The 15,129-nt window shown below is 56.4% G+C and overlaps 1 protein-coding gene across 1 annotated transcript; it reads left to right on the forward strand.

Annotated features, from left to right (window-relative positions):
* Positions 1–3,979: 3,979 nt before the first annotated feature.
* Positions 3,980–6,221, forward strand: ADIRF (adipogenesis regulatory factor). Its single transcript, XM_047072621.1, has 3 exons — positions 3,980–4,090; positions 5,809–5,871; positions 6,074–6,221. The coding sequence occupies exons 1-3, from the start codon at positions 4,030–4,032 to the stop codon at positions 6,175–6,177; spliced, it is 228 nt and encodes a 75-aa protein (XP_046928577.1). The 5' UTR covers positions 3,980–4,029; the 3' UTR covers positions 6,178–6,221.
* Positions 6,222–15,129: the final 8,908 nt, after the last annotated feature.

Genomic DNA, 15,129 nt, shown 5'->3' on the forward strand with positions numbered 1-15,129 from the left:
AGGGATGCAAGTCAGCCATGGAGGAGGAAGAGCCCTCTGCCTTGGACCCCACCGGGCATGAGGACTGCCCAGCTCTGGAGCGTGACCTGGGTTGCCCATGTTCCCACACCTGACCACCCACAGGGCCTGTCCTCCTACACTGCCTTCACCTCCCTCACCTCCCTCAATCAGTCGCTTTGCCCCCTGGTCCTTCTGACCCCACAGATGCTGCTGTGAATTTTTGTTTTTAATGATTCCAAATAAAACTCAAGTCCTCACTCCTGACCATAACATGCCCATGCTTCCTTTCTGTGCTGCCTCATTCATGAAGAAATCTCCTACCCCCCACCCCCCCCCCCAACCACCCCCCCAACACCCTCCCCCCCCCCCCCCCTGCCCCAAGGAACAGGAGCCAGGCCAGCCTGCTGGTGGGTCTGGGAAGCAGGTCTGGAGCCAGGTACCCTCCAGGCATGCCCTGGGCATTTCGGGAACCTTCTGACACAGGCACTGCCTTCAGGGCCCCTGCACCAGTTGAGTTTTATAATGGAGAAAGCTGCCCTGCTTTTGGCTCCCCCAGACAACCTAACACCCCTCCTGGAACAGATGGTAACTTTCAAAGATCTAAAGTGCAAACCCATAGCAAGACCTGTCTGAGTCCTCCTCAGCACAGAAGGTTGTGACCCCACGGCTCCTCCTGCCTGGCCCCACCCAGCCTCAAGCTCCCACCGCTTGGAGCTGGGCTTTCCTGTCCTTTGGCACGAAGTCCTGTCAAGTATCATTAGAAAAAAGGACAGCTGAGATGCAGGAGAGTGAGCCTCCGCCTCGAAAGTAGTAAAAGTGAGCTCCTCCCAGCCTCGAGCACTTTACCTAATTTAATCCTCAGAACAAACCGGTGGTGTCTCAGGTGACCCCAGTGTCCCTGAGAATGAACTGAGGAACAGAGAGGTTAAATACCTTGCTCAAGGGCACAGAGCCTAGGAGGTGCGGAGACCAGGCAGAAGGCAAGGTGGCCTGGCTCCAGAGCCACCCAGTTAAGTCCCATGCTCTGCTCCGGCCACCCTGACCGGGTGGACTCAGGTGCTTATGGCAGATGTTTCAAAACCACCTGGGGATCCGGCTGGTAGGTGTCCTACACGAAGGGCTATTGGCATCATGCCCCGGGGGCTCGCTCATAGGCAGTGGGGGGATCGCATCCCCTTTGACGCCCAGACGGTTTGGGCTCGGAGCATCTAAGTGACTTGCCCCATGCCTCCAGCCCTGGATGCCAGAGCCAGAGCTTCAGTCCACACCCTGATGCAGACACTCCCGAGACCACAGCACTTTCCCATACTACCTCAGGGGTGGGGAGCAGGGGTGCCAGGCAGCCCCGGGGGCTGGGAACCCAGCTGAGCCCAGCCGAGCAGGAGTGTATCCCACTCTGCTGGCCATGGGCACCCACTGCTGTGGAGGCTGAGAGGAGCAGGAGGCTGCGGGTCCCCCAGACCCCCAAACCTACCATGGGAGGAGTGAAGGGTCTGGAGGAGGTTCAGGGCAGTCAGGGGTTTCCCTGCTTCCAGACCCAGATGCAGGCACACAAGCAGGCCTGTGCATGCCCAGGAGGAGTCCGTCTGGGGCCTGGGTGTGCCTGAGAGCTCTTTGGACTGTAAGGGAAAGAGAGGAGCCGGCCCGATAAGGTATCAGGGGGAAGGGGACACCTAGACCCAGCCCCTGGGGACAGTGCATCACCAGGCTCCCAGTGTCCTCTGCCTCAGCTGAAGGAACCTGGGAGGGTCCCTGCTGCTTGACCCCCACCCTAGACACATATTCAGGGCCTGTTCCTGGGGTCATATGCCAAACATCTAGGTTCACCCTGTCCAGGAAGCCTGTTCCCTGCCCCACGGCACCTGCAGTGCTCTTGGCCTTTAAACCCATGTTAGGCACTTTCTGCTCTTGCAGCTGCACGTGACTTCGCTAGAGGAACAACTGATCTCTCCCTGCCCCTCTCCTCACCTGAGAAGCCCCAGGTGAACTGTGGGGTGCTGGGCTGAGTGTTGGACATCCTTCAGTCCATTTAAATGATCACAATAGCATTTGAGGAGATTCTGTTATAGTCTTCCCCCTCCCCATCAAGGATGGGGACACTGAGGCTCAGAGAGATGGGCTTGCCCTAAGGGGTATTTGAACCCAAGAGGTATGACTGCAGTGCCTGCTGCTTTAGAACCACCAGCTGTCTCTATTGTCACCTGCTTGGGCCAGACTGTGCCTCCCTGTCTTGTTCTTGCCCACTGGGACCAGCACCGGCATTGAATAACTTTAATAGCCACTGCTATGTCCACTGCTGCAGTGAAAAGACCCTTCTGGCCCAAGAGACTGGTGCTACTGGTGGGAATTCAGGAGGGCAGGGGCTAGGCTGGTCTCCGGGGAGTCCCCCAGGCAGCAGTCTGGCTCCTGCAGTGCCTTTGGGCTCTGGGCTTGGCCCTGCCAGAGGCCAGGAAGAGCAGGGGAGTGGCAGGGCTGGATTCCTCAGGGCGTGGTGTCCCCTCCCCCCTTCTGATCTCAGTGCCTGCCCCTTCTACTTGACCAGGGTTGCCCTTATCTCCATTAATCCATTCTCATTGTGTGTGCACGCGTGCCTCCAGACATCCCACACCGCAGCTGCCGCTCCCAGGTTTATCCCGGGCCTCTCCTTGCCGCCTCCCCCCACCCTCTCCCCGCCACCAACTGTTAGAGGCAGGGCATGCCCTAGCGGAGTGGACCTGGATAGGGGAGGTCCACTCCCCAGAGCTCCAGAATAGGAGAAGCTTCCACAGAGACGCAGAGACAGGCCCGGAGAGGAAGAATCAGAGGGCAGGCATTAAAGGGAGGGTTAAGATGCAGCACCCATGGCAGAAAGGGTGTGCGGTGGAGGCTTCCTGGCTGCGCAGGCGGGCTCCAGAGTGGGAGAATGCAGGGTGGAGTGGAGGCCCTACGTGCACACTTGAGCTCCAGGGGGTCACGGCTCTTGGGTCATTTTGCTGTCCTCGGGATCTCTGGCTCCCCTGCTGACGCCCAGGTCTCTAACCCCTCTCCCAGCGCCCCCACGTGGCCACCACGTCCGTCCTGTGTGCGCTCCATCCAGGGAAAGGCTAACTGAGCGGTCTGAGGCTTGGCCATCCGCTTCTTCGCTGTGTGGACCGGGGTACGTCCCTGCCCTCTCTGAGCCTCGCCTCCTGCCTAACTCGTTGGGCTTTGGTGACCTTAGATTGCGCCCTGGGCTGGGCGCACCCTGCAGCTCCTTCCGTTGTTCCCCCTCCACTTTGGGCTATTTCCTCCCCCAGGAGTGCTTGCCAGTGACTGGCTCTCTGTGAGAGGGAGTTACTCGACCCTCTCCGTTCTGAGCCTGCCTGGTCCCAGTGGCGGCAGGACAGACGGCCTCTACAGTGTCCAGGCTGAGTGTGTGGGGACAGCTGGGTTGCCTGTTGTCAGGGCCCTAGGGTTTACAGCCCACCCACGTGGATTCGAGTCCCTGCCAGGTGAGTTCATGAACTCATTTCACCAAGTTGTTACAAAGATTATACAAGAGGCTGAAAAGCCTGAGGGCAGAGCCTGGCACAAGGTAAATGCTCAATAAAAGGCAGCTGCTATTATTAATGTCAATTCCAGCCTTGAGATTCTGACCTGGCGCTCACCCAGCGCCCACCGGATCCTCAGGGTTAGGGACAAGGGGTCGGGCCGATGTGGAGGCCGTTGGTGTGTGCGCCCCCTTCCACTCCTGCCCCTCTGTGGACCCCTGATCCAACCCCCACCCCCTGCAGCCCCATTGCCCCTCTTCAGACCCCGCACCGCCTTCCCACCACGGCCGGCCTGAGGCCAGGATGTGTTCTCCGTCCGTGGAGGCTGGAGCAGGGCCCAGTCAGTCCCCAGGGCGGTCTGCTGGGAAACGCCCCGCGCCCCCTCTTCCCCGCCCCGCGCGGGGCGGGACAGCCCTGGGGCGCCTTAAAAACCAGAGCTGGAGCTTCGGTCGCAGCCAAGGTGAACAGGATCCAACTTCGCTGCAGCTATCCTTGACGACCTCGCAGACCCCCGGCAGTCATGGCCAGCAAGAGCTTGCAGGACCTGAAGCAGCAAGTGCAGGGGGCGGCCCAGGAAGCAGGTGAGGACAGTGCTGCGACCCGGGGCACTTGCAGGGACTCACGGAGGCAGAAGTCCTGGGTTACGCATCCCGAAAGTCGGTTGGCCGCTCCGGGTCCTGAGGGCCCTCCCTTGAGATGCAGGGATCCGGCAGGACGCCCACCCCGCCCAGTCCAAGGGATGATGCCTTGAGGGAGGTGGGGAAACATTGGTGCCCCCTGAGTTCGGGGCGATGTGGGCATTGCCAGGAGCCAATATAAAGAGACTGCGCGGGAGGGGAGTGGCCACACCCCGATCGATCGTGAGAAGCCCCACCTCAGTCCTTAGGGGAGGGTGAAGGTCCACGGAGAGAGCGCACTTGGCACCCCGTGCACCTAGAGATTCATCTCTGCTCGCTGGGGTCTCAGAGGCGCACTGGACCGGATGGGATGGCAGAAGGGGCTCCTCCTGCCACCACCCGGCTTTGAGTTCCCCTACCTCCCCCGTCCTACCGAAAAAAAATCATTTCCTTCTAAGTCCTCACCCAGAGGGCCTTCTCACCCCTCACCTCAGAAGGTAGGTCCCCAGCCTTGTTTCTCCACCCCCAGCTCTTTCCTCCTGGGACCTGAGATTACACAGCTGGGGTGGCATAGGGTGGACTGGGGTTAGGAAATGTGTGGAGACCCCTGCCCTAAGGCCCACCAGCTGTGGCTTTTCCAGCCCAGCTCGGCCTCCCCCGGGACTCCAGCTCCCAATTTGTGCTGCACATATCCAAACGAACAGACAACACCCAAACTAACCCCCTCCTTCATCAGTGCCCCAGGGAATGCCCACAGTTGCTCCCCTGAAACTAAAATGCTACCAGGAAGCCTGTCTACAAGACCCTTCCTTCTGGGCCACACTTTCCCCATCTGTAAATTGGGTGCAAAAGCTCCTTCTCTGTGGCCCCGACTGGTTCTGTCATATAAGGACCCATGGGAGCCTCTGTGAGCAGCAGACCCGGGGCCTGCCTGACCCCCCTACACCTCCCTGACCCAGGGTCTGAGTAAAAGCAGCTTCTTTCCGGTTCAGTTGCAAGGATGAGTCAGGTCTCTGGAGGCTGGAGCCACTTGTCTGCTCCCCTAGCAGGTGGGACCCACTTGAGCCCCTGGAAGCCCTGTTCACCACAGGCACAAACTCTGGTCCAGGGGAGATGGCCTGACTTTGGAAGTGTCACCTCCGTTCTGGACTTCATTTCCTAATGCCTTAAGATGCATGCCCACAGAGGCACCAGCATCATTGTTTGTGTGCCTTCTGGGGAGAGGCATGGGAGAGAAGCAGTGGTGAAAGGGCCTTGCAAGGGTGGGGCCTCTGTGCACTGGAGGTGGGAATTCAGGCATCTGGGCCAGGCTTCTGGGGGGAGAAATTGTGAAAGAGGGACAGGGTTCTTCCCGGGCCGTGCCCAGGAGCAGCCACAACCCAGATGCCAGCTCCAGCCTCTGTTGGGATGTTTTCTCTGCAATCCTGGAGATGAAGAGAGAAGCAGGCCAGAGGGGAGGAGCCTAGAGTTATAAATAAACAAGAATACCCCAGAGGCATGGAAAGGGCCCCTATGCCTCACTGGCACAGGACTTTTTAGTCAGAGGACTTGACTTTGATGGCATTCATCCCTTGGGCCTGTAGGACACACTACTCTAGAGAACAGTTAGAGGTGGCAATGGTGGGGCCCCTGTGGTTGGCAGTGTCTCAATAGGGACTAAGGGCCACATCTCTCTGTTCCAGTGACTGCGGCAGGATCATCGGCCCAGCAAGTGGTGGACCAAGCCACAGAAGCAGGGCAGAAAGGTCTGGTGGGGCTGGTGGGCAGGAGGGCGGGCAGCCCCAGAACATTCCCCACCCTATTCAGCCCTCAGCCAGACATACCCTCCACTCTGAAGCCCCTCTGTCCACATTGCTTCCTGGGGATGGAGACCCAGGCCAGGCTAACCCTAGAGGACTCTGGTTCCCAGGGCCTGGCCCTCACCTGCTTTCTCCTTTCCTTCCCCAGCCATGGACCAGGTGGCCAAGGCCACCCAGGAAACCATCGACAAGACTGCTAACCAGGCCTCTGAGACTTTCTCAGGTTTTGGGAAAAAATTAGGCCTCATATAACGACAGAAGGGAGACATGGGTGACTGCCCTCCAGCCCCTGGGCTTTGGCGGGCCCTTGGCCTGCTGCCTTATTAAAGCACATGTTCCTACCTCCTGTCCACTTCATTCCTCCCCACAAGCCGGGCCCAGCCCTCTCTCGCCCCCGCCCTGCACAGTGTGCAGAAACCCAGCCCCGACATCCAGAGTTCTGGCATTCCAAATTCGGAAACCCATACGAACTGTCCAAGAATTCTTTTCCCATGGTCTCAACCGCAAATCCAGACGCTCCCTTATACGAAGTTCAATGAGGTATGTGTGCCTCCCGCTCTGTTCAGGAGCCACCTGGTCCCCGTTCCCAAATCGCTCCCTCAGCTCCAGGAACCCCGCGCCTCCTAGGAGGGGATACTCGGTCCCTAGATGCGTGAGGGGCTCAGCTCAGGGCAGGAGAATAGGGGCTCCAAGGGCTGGGCTTCGGGAACTTCTCCCCGCTAGCTGTGCCTGGAGGCTGCGAGCACCGGGGCTCCCTCGCTGGGATCCTGTGAGGACCTCAGGTGGCGGGACCTCTGGGCACGACGCAGAGTCGCAGGAGCAGCACTTAAAGCCCTCGCCGCACCCCGGTCCCCGCCCGCGGGGTGTTTGTGTGCCGACCCCACCCGGCGGTGAGTCACCGGGCAGGACCGAGAAGGCTAGGACACGCCGGGAGCCGCCGCACCCCGCGGCTGGACTGGAGCTGGTTCGGAGCTGCAGCCGAGAGTAGCCCCGCCCACGACACGCCCCCTGGGGGAGGAACAGCGGCGCGGGGGGCGGTGCACGTGGGCTTGCAGTGGGCTACAGGGCGGTGTACGTGCGCGCGCGCCCCCTCCCGCGAGCACCCCTTCCCGCTCGGACGTACCAGGACTTTGTGTTCCAGGATGGAGGCCGGCCCTTTCGTGCCACAGGGCCCCTAGAGGGACTAGACTTCCCGCAAACTTAGTCCCTCCCCCCCCCCCAGCACGTGTCCACGCACGCGACACCAGCCCCGGTACGCCCCGCTGCAGGGTGACTCACAGTTGCCACAGGATAAGGCCCAGCCCTGGCGCCTGGCGCTGGCGGCCCCCTCCATCCGGACCCCCTGCCACACCGCGTTCCCCTTTCCCACCTCCGAGCCTTTGCTCACGTTATTCCCTCCACCCGTGAGGATCTTATTCTCTCTGGACGAGCACGTACGTAGCCAAGCCGTTTCCATTCAAAGATACTAATTACACGTCCCAATTCTGGGCAGATAAGAGAGAAAAGAGTAGTCTCCCCTCACGCGCGGACACGAGGCCGGCTTCATGGGAGGCCTCGCACGGCCGCCAGCAGGGAGCAGTGTCGTGTGGCGCTCCGCCCAGGCCCAGGTGTCCCTGTGGGTGCAGCTCTGCTCCAGCGACCTTTCTCTTCTCCAACCTGAGAACCCTCCCAGGCCGGCCACAGATCTTCTCCCGCTCCCCGTCAGCGTCTCCCATCCTCACCCGGGGGCCAAACCAGCTTCCATTCTTGTTTCCTTATTACTGACTGTACCGGAAAGAAGGCCTCGCTTGATCTGCAAAATGGGCCAAGGCTGCTCCCTCTGGTCCAAAGAGAAGGTCCTCAAAGAGACACCTGGGTAGTGTGAGGGCACTTCCAGCATCTCCAGGGGCCTCTGCCTCCAAGGAGTGAATGCCAGGGTCAGGAGAGACCACCTGGGGAGGGGGGTGCACAGCTTGGGGGAGACCCGATGGGCTGGGGTGGCAGAGCCCACACATATTTTCTGGTGTGAGTCCTTCCCCTGGTGACTCAGAGAGAAATCCCCGTGGCTCCAGCAATCCCTTTTCATCCTGCACTCCCCAGGAGATTGCCTTAGGGATGGGTGTGGGGCCCAGCTCTGGCCAAGGAGAAGGGAGGTCACATCTGAGGGCCTGGGAGCTTCTAGGAAATATTCTCCATCCTCAAAAAAAGACAGACAAGGGAAGAAACAGTCCCCCCTCTTCCACCGGACATTTTTGTGGCTGGAAATGATGCTTAGAACTGTGCCAGCCACATGTAACCATAGGAGAAACAAGCCTAAGGAAAACACAACTTTATTCATTCCCTAAACTAACCAGTCTTTCAGCCTGCCATGATAGCAAGAGGATGCAGTTTCCCTCATTGTTTGAGCCACTGTGAATCAGGTTTTCTCTTACAAACAAAAGCTTGTCATCCCCATGTTACCTGGATGCCAGCCAGAATCCTGCACTGGCCGGCCTCACCCGCCTCCCCAGCCTCCTCTCTCAACACCCTGGCCCTCTCTGCCTCAGCCACATTGGCCCTTTTCCATTTCCCTTGACATCATGTTGCTGCTCACCACAGGGTCTTTGCATGTGCTGTTTTTACTGCCTAGACCACTCTCTGTCCTCCTCCATTAACGATTCTTGTCTAGAGGTCCTACTTTTTCATTCTTCAGATCTCAGTTCCCTTGTCCATCCTCCAACATGCACACACACTCAGGATGGGTCCAGCAACCGCTGATACAGTCTCACACCTTGTCCTCCTTTTCCACAGTTATTCTAATGAGACCCTTCCAGTATGCTTCTCTGATGGTTGTCCATGGGGCTGCAACCAAGTCCCTTCTACTGATGAGTGCACGCCAGTGCCTAGAATGGTGCTCTGGCAACATCTGCTAAATGAACACACGCCTGACCTCCTTTGGTTCTCCTACCAGATAACAATGAGTTTGCATATTGTCAGATGAACCCTGGGTGCCGTCTCTTTGGTGCAGCCCCTTCCACACTCCTGATGCCCCATGCACCATGCAAATGCCTGTTTCTATGTGCCCTGTTCTTCCCAACATTGCAAACTGTGGGAATGGGGGGAAGGCCAGTTTGAACTTGGTTTTGCTACATGTCTGGGACACAGTGGGTGCAACACCAGGGGAGCCCATGGGAGCCTATAGGAGCCCAGCCCTGGCTCCATGAGGGTCATGAAGCTAGTGGAGCCCAGACCGTGGCCACTCTACCTTTGGGTCCTGGTCAAGGATCCAAAGAGCAATTCTTCCATTAGCAGTTCCTCCAAACAATTCCTGATTCTCCAGGTTCTACTTCCTAACTAGCTAAACGCAAGGTCACTAAAAAGAGAGACAAGGGCAGGTTCCATTTTGGTTCCACTTGACTTCTCAGCTCTGATTCCTGTCGAATTGCAAATTTTATGAGAGACAAGGAGCAGAGTTTTCTATTTTCTGCTTTCAACCCCCTTCTCTCTTTTTCTCTTTCTCTCTCTTTTTTGGTTGTTATTTGTCTCATTCTAGTTTCTACTTTTTGTAATTTTTTTTTTTTTAGTGTTTATTTATTATTGGCAGAGAGAGAGACAGAGCATGAGTGGAAGAGACGCAGAGAGAGAGGGAGACACAGAATCTGAAGCAGGCTCCAGGCTCTGAGCTTGTCAGCACAGAGCCTGATGTGGGGCTCGAACTCACAGACAGCAAGATCATGACCTGAGCCGAAGTCGGACGCTCAACCAACTGAGCCACCCAGGTGCCCCTCTAGTTTCTACTTTTTGAAAGCATTTACATTCCATTCCTCTACCCTGAGCCACACCTTTGTTTTCTCTTAGATCTGCAACTGAAAATATTATAAGCTCTCTGCTATTCCTGTTGCTAAAACATGTTTTGCTATCTGTTACTTGGTTGGAATTAGTCTGCTAGAAGGTTCCTCATGGCGCCTGGGTGGCTCAGTTGGTTAAGCGCCTGACTTCGATTCAGGTCATGATCTCACAGCTCATACGGCTCATGAGTTTGAGTCCTGTGTCGGGCTCTGTGCTGACAGCTCAGATCCTGGAGCCTGCTTCAGATTCTGTGTCTCCCTCTCTCTCTGCTTCTCCCCCACTCATTCTCTCTCTCTCTCTCAAAAATAAATAAACATTAAAAAAAATAGAAGGTTCCTCAAGAATAAAATATTTACAGATGGACTAGGAAGACTTGGGGTCTGAGCTCATAATTGTTATAGCTAGGCCTCTTGGGTTATTGCAATGTATCCATGAAGATTCATTGTGTTCTATTTTTGTGTGTGGCATTTAATATTTAAAATTTTGGGGGGCGCCTGGGTGGCTCAGTCGGTTAAGCGGCCGACTTCGGCTCAGGTCATGATCTCGAGGTCCGTGAGTTCGAGCCCCGCGTCAGGCTCTGTGCTGACAGCTCAGAGCCTGGAGCCTGTTTCAGATTCTGTGTCTCCCTCTCTCTGACCCTCCCCCGTTCATGCTTTGTCTCTTTCTGTCTCAAAAATAAATAAACGTTAAAAAAAATTTTTTTTTAAATTTTTTTACTGTTTATTTTATTTTTGAGAAAGAGAGAGAGATAGAGAGAGCGTGAGGGGGGAGGGACAGAGAGAAAGGGAGACACAGAATCTGAAGCAGGCTCCAGGGTCTGAGCTGTCAGCACAGAGCCTGATGCGGGACTCGAACACATGAACCACGAGATCACGACCTGAGCTGAAGTCGGACGCTCAACCGACTGAGCCACTCAGGTGCCCTGGCATTTTCTATTTTAAAAATGTTAAAAAGTTAAAATAAAAACTTTTTTTTATTATTATTGAAATAATTTTAATTTATTTAGTTAAAATTGACTAAATTTAGATTTTAATTTAGCTAAATATGCTAATGTTAATTCCCGGCTTCTGATCGTTGTATTGTGGTTGTGTGAGATGTGAACACCCCCGTCAGGGGAGTCTGGGTCAGGAAGACAGGAAAACTATATTACTTTCATAACTCAATTAACACTGAGTTGGAAGAGAGAAACTACCCTATTAATCGTAAAACCCTTGTATTCCTGACGCTGGAGGCTGTCAGGAATCTGAAGTTCAGATCTGAAGTGGCATTCCCAGATGGCAGTGGGAGTCTGGGTTGGGGGTAGGGGCAGGGGATTCACCCAGACTCCTCTGCTCAGGAGCCTGCCCCTTTTCCATGTAAGTGCTGGACTCACCTGTATAGCCGCGACCCCTCCACCCCTCTGCCTCTTAGAACCAAACTGACTTTTAGAAGATTCTACGGGCAGCCTTCTCTTTTCCCAGTTGCAGCCTCCAGCATTTTACAAACAAGGGTTTGTTTAGCCCTTGTTTCCTCAAAGGCTCTCTTCACTCTTGGAAGGTGGTGGTCTTATGTCTGACACCTCTGGAGATCCTTGGGCATCTTCTGCTTCCTCCTTCACCTGCTCAGGTTCTTAGTTCTGTCCCGAAGAGTTCTCATTCAACACCTGAGACCACCCCCCCTCCCTGGGTCTCTCCCACTCTTCTGCACTTGCCTGCCTTCCCACATTGGTTCTGCTGGTCTCACCTGCTCCTGGATTTGCATGGTTTCCCAGCTTCTCTGAAGAGAAATTTGACGTGTGTGTGTGTTGATGATGGGCTGCCTTCCTCTTCCTCCTCCTCCTCCTCCTCCTCCTCCTCCTCCTTCTCCTCCTTCCCCCCCTCCTCCTTCATATGGTTTCAAGAAGGAGAAATGGGGCTATTTAGAATTAAGCTGCTGCCCTGTTGCCTCCAGACATGGCAGTCTGGCAGGCTGAGCTGGTATTCTGTTTACAGAGAATCCACATCCACTGTCTGCCTGCTCCTCCCTGCCCTCGCCCCAGGAACCTGTCCTCCTGAACTGCATCACCAGGGCTCCCTTGCCCTCAGTCCCAGTGGGGTTCAGCCAATGGGCGACACATGGCTAGGTCACAGAGGGAGAGGAGAGGTATTTGTTCCCCATGTACCCTCCTTGCTTGACGTGGTTTGGCAGTGGCTGGGTTCCTCTGCTGCTGCTCCTGTCGAATGACCTTCTTGTAAAGCCACAGCTCTCCTTGGCATCTGTATGGCCTTGCTCCTTACCCTTACCCCTCCAGGCCCAGGGTGGTGACAACTGTCACCATGACTGGTCCCCGGGCACCTTGCCATCCTTTATTGGTTCTCTTAAGTCTCCCCACAGCTTTGTGAACAGTCCCTTCCTTAGGTTCCCCTTTGATGTGTCGTCTGATTTCCAACAGAATCCTGACTGACATCCATGGATGTGTGATGTTGACATGCCGAGGGGCCACAAAACATCTCCAGGAGTCAGGATTTGGTTCCCTGTGGCTGGGAGGGATCGGTGTGTGCACGGTATGTGGGCTCAGTATATACTGTGAGCTCAAATCCCTGAAGCAGAAGGAGGAGAAAGCGGAAGGAGGATAGGCAACCGTAGTTCAGATCACACAAGAAGTTATCACTTTAGACGTAAGACAGCCCTGAGTATTTGAACACTTAAAATGAACATTTTTTATTTTTATTTTTCAGAACTGGTAATTGCCAAGTTGGCAAATTGTCATATGAGAAATTGGCTCACCGTGACTTGATGATGCAGCCAGTTGATCCTTTGCCAAACTGGGTTGTTGCAAAATTCCACTTGGAGGATTAGTTGGCTCCTCTGAAGGCCTGATGGTCCTGCCCCAGGGGCTGGACTTGATCTTCTGTCTCAGGACAGGTGCCTGTGTTCAAGGGCTGCTCTGCTGGGGTGCAGGGTGAGCCAGGCCTCTTCTAAGATGGGATGGTTCCCAGCTGAGTCATCTTCAACTCATCCAGGCAGTAGTGTTCCCTGCGGGAGTCACTGGAGCCCAGCCCCTCACATCTGGATCCATCCCTGGTTAGGAGGGTCTTGGGCTGTCTTGGGTTTCTTTGCCTGGAAAGAAGACCACCCTCAGTGATCCACAGGCGGGGCTGAGAGAACAGGAAGCTGGTCACAGCAGGAGCTGGAAGGCCAAAGGGGATGGCCCTGGGCCAGAGCACCAAGGTCAGGGGTCCCCTCATCTGGTCCTAGGCAGCTTGGCGAGGCCCCTCGCTTTCCCTTTGCTGGGCATTTGGGATCTTTGTCTGGACCCAGTCTTGCCCAGAGATCTGGGGCCACAATATGTTGTCACTGGAGCCAGGGTGCTCCTCCCAGGGCAGTGCAGCAGGGGAGGAGGGGCAGGGGCTCACGGGCAGGGAAGGTGATGTGGTAAGGGCAACAGTAGCCAACAGTGGAAGAAAAGCATATCCAGAGGCTGTACTGGGTGGGGCTCTGGACTAGCCCTGGGACCGGAGTCCTGCGGAAGGACTGAGTCCTAGCAAGGACCTATTGAGGGCTAGTGAGCTCCAGAGGAGAGGGAGAACAGTATCCCAGGATGGGAACTGGTGTGGAGGGGTCTGTGGGGTCTGGAATCTGTCCCGGAAACACTGGATGACACCACCATCCTGTCAGGGGAACAAGCACGGCAAGGGACCCTGTGGGGCTGGGGGACACACACCACCTCAGAGGAAACAGGGAAAGAGCTTTGCTGGATCCAGGGAGACCCCTGTGGGTCTCTCAGCCCAACTCCCCCCAACTGTGTCCCCAAAGTCCCCCACCCTTGGCAGCACTGCCCTGAGCAGAAGACTCTGGAATTCGCCTGTGCTGAGGGGAGAACAGAGTCTTCTGGACCTGCTTAAGCTCCAGAGCCCCTCACTTCACAGCCTCTTCTGAGTCCACAGGGTCACACATAGCCATCTGTAATAGTTGCAAGAGTAGTATTATTGTGTTCTTTCTCTCAAAGACGGTTTAATACCCGACCACTCCTGCCAGTGGAGAGTGGTGTGTGTGGCCCTGTGACCCAGAGTTTCTGCTGCCACAGCACCCACTGCCTGCCCCCCCACCCCCCCGCCATGGGGGCCGGCCACAGCTTGGGGCTTCCTAATACCAATCAGGAATGTGGGAGGGCCTCAGCCCCGTAGGACCCAGGCGGTGAGGGCCTGGAGTTGGGTAAACACTAATTAGGGTTCACCACACCCTCCTGGGCATCTGTACAGGCTGAGAGAACAGGCATGGGGGCAGGCAGCCTCAGACTTCTGCCCCTGGCCTGGATGGCATGAACAAGGACTTGGGAGGACTTCTTCCATGACTCCTGGCCACTGGGGTCATAGTCCCCGGCCCTCTGCCCCCGCTACTGGTCGGTCAGGGCTCACTCCCGAACAGCCCCTCTCTAGCACAATCAGTGACAAGAGGGAGGGAACAGAAGTTTACCAAGAACTTGCACACATGATCCCTCTATCAGTGACATCGCCAGGAAGGCGTGGCTGTCCCCATTTTATAGATGAGGAAACTGAGGCTCAAGTTTGGGCTGGTGAGTAAGGGAAGCGGCATGTGACACGTGGCTTGAGGCATCACTCTTCAACCTGAGTAACTAGGGAGGCAGCCTGGCCCCTTAAGCATGTGATGCATCAGGGGCCTGTAGAGTGGCTTTCTGGGAATCCTGGCCAGGGCCAGATGTACCTCCCCTACTGGTGCTGGGGTCCTCCATCTATTCCTGTAGGACCTCCTGGGGGACACTGCTGGCCTCACAGGACCTCTCCGAGAAGCCAGGCCCTGAGGTGCAGGGGTGCTGGGCTCTCTCCTGTGCTGCCTGCCCCTGAATGGGACTGCGCAGGGGTTCAGGTGCTCCTGTGAGTGAGAAGCAGCTGACTGCAAGCCAGGATGACTGGGTTTCCGGTTAACGCTATGTCCTCCTCAGCCGTAGGCAAGGTACCACCATGAAGCCCCCTTCCCCCGCCCCTCAAATTTCCAATGAAAGCTGCAGAGACACTGCAGAGCTGAAGTCCTTGGGAATGGGGAGGTCAGTGGTGCCCATTCCACTTGTGCCCCTGGCCTGAGGGACTGTCCGTGTCCCCAGGCCCACAGACCCCCAAGCCCCTGACTAGGGCACCCTGAGGATCCTGGATAGCAGGCTGGAAGTCCTAGGCCTTGTCTGGATACACAGCAGTGCCCAGGCTATGGGGAGCTTGAAGCCCAGGGGACTGGAAGGGCTGCTGTCCCCAAGTGCCTGTCATCTCCCAGGGCAGTCAGGCCTCCTTTCCAGGCTCAGCCCTGCTCCTGTCCCTGCCCCTCAGAGGGTCCCCAAGTACCGGGTGTCAGGGTCTCATACTGCCAGAGGGGCAGGGCTGCAGTCACGGCACTGGGGCAGCCCCACCCAGCCTCATCTTCCTGCCG

Source organism: Lynx rufus, unplaced genomic scaffold (genome assembly GCF_022079265.1).
Source record: "Lynx rufus isolate CCGP_SWC_20201006 ecotype Redwood Valley unplaced genomic scaffold, mLynRuf1.p SCAF_11, whole genome shotgun sequence".
Taxonomy (NCBI): domain Eukaryota; kingdom Metazoa; phylum Chordata; class Mammalia; order Carnivora; family Felidae; genus Lynx; species Lynx rufus.

Bases quoted from the DNA above. Each gene is read 5' to 3' on its own strand.
- ADIRF (XM_047072621.1), top strand. From the start codon at position 4,030: ATGGCCAGCAAGAGCTTGCAGGACCTGAAGCAGCAAGTGCAGGGGGCG. The intron at 4,091-5,808 runs GTGAGGACAGTG...TCTCTGTTCCAG, and splicing joins GGGGGCGGCCCAGGAAGCAG to TGACTGCGGCAGGATCATCG. The intron at 5,872-6,073 runs GTCTGGTGGGGC...TTCCTTCCCCAG, and splicing joins CACAGAAGCAGGGCAGAAAG to CCATGGACCAGGTGGCCAAG.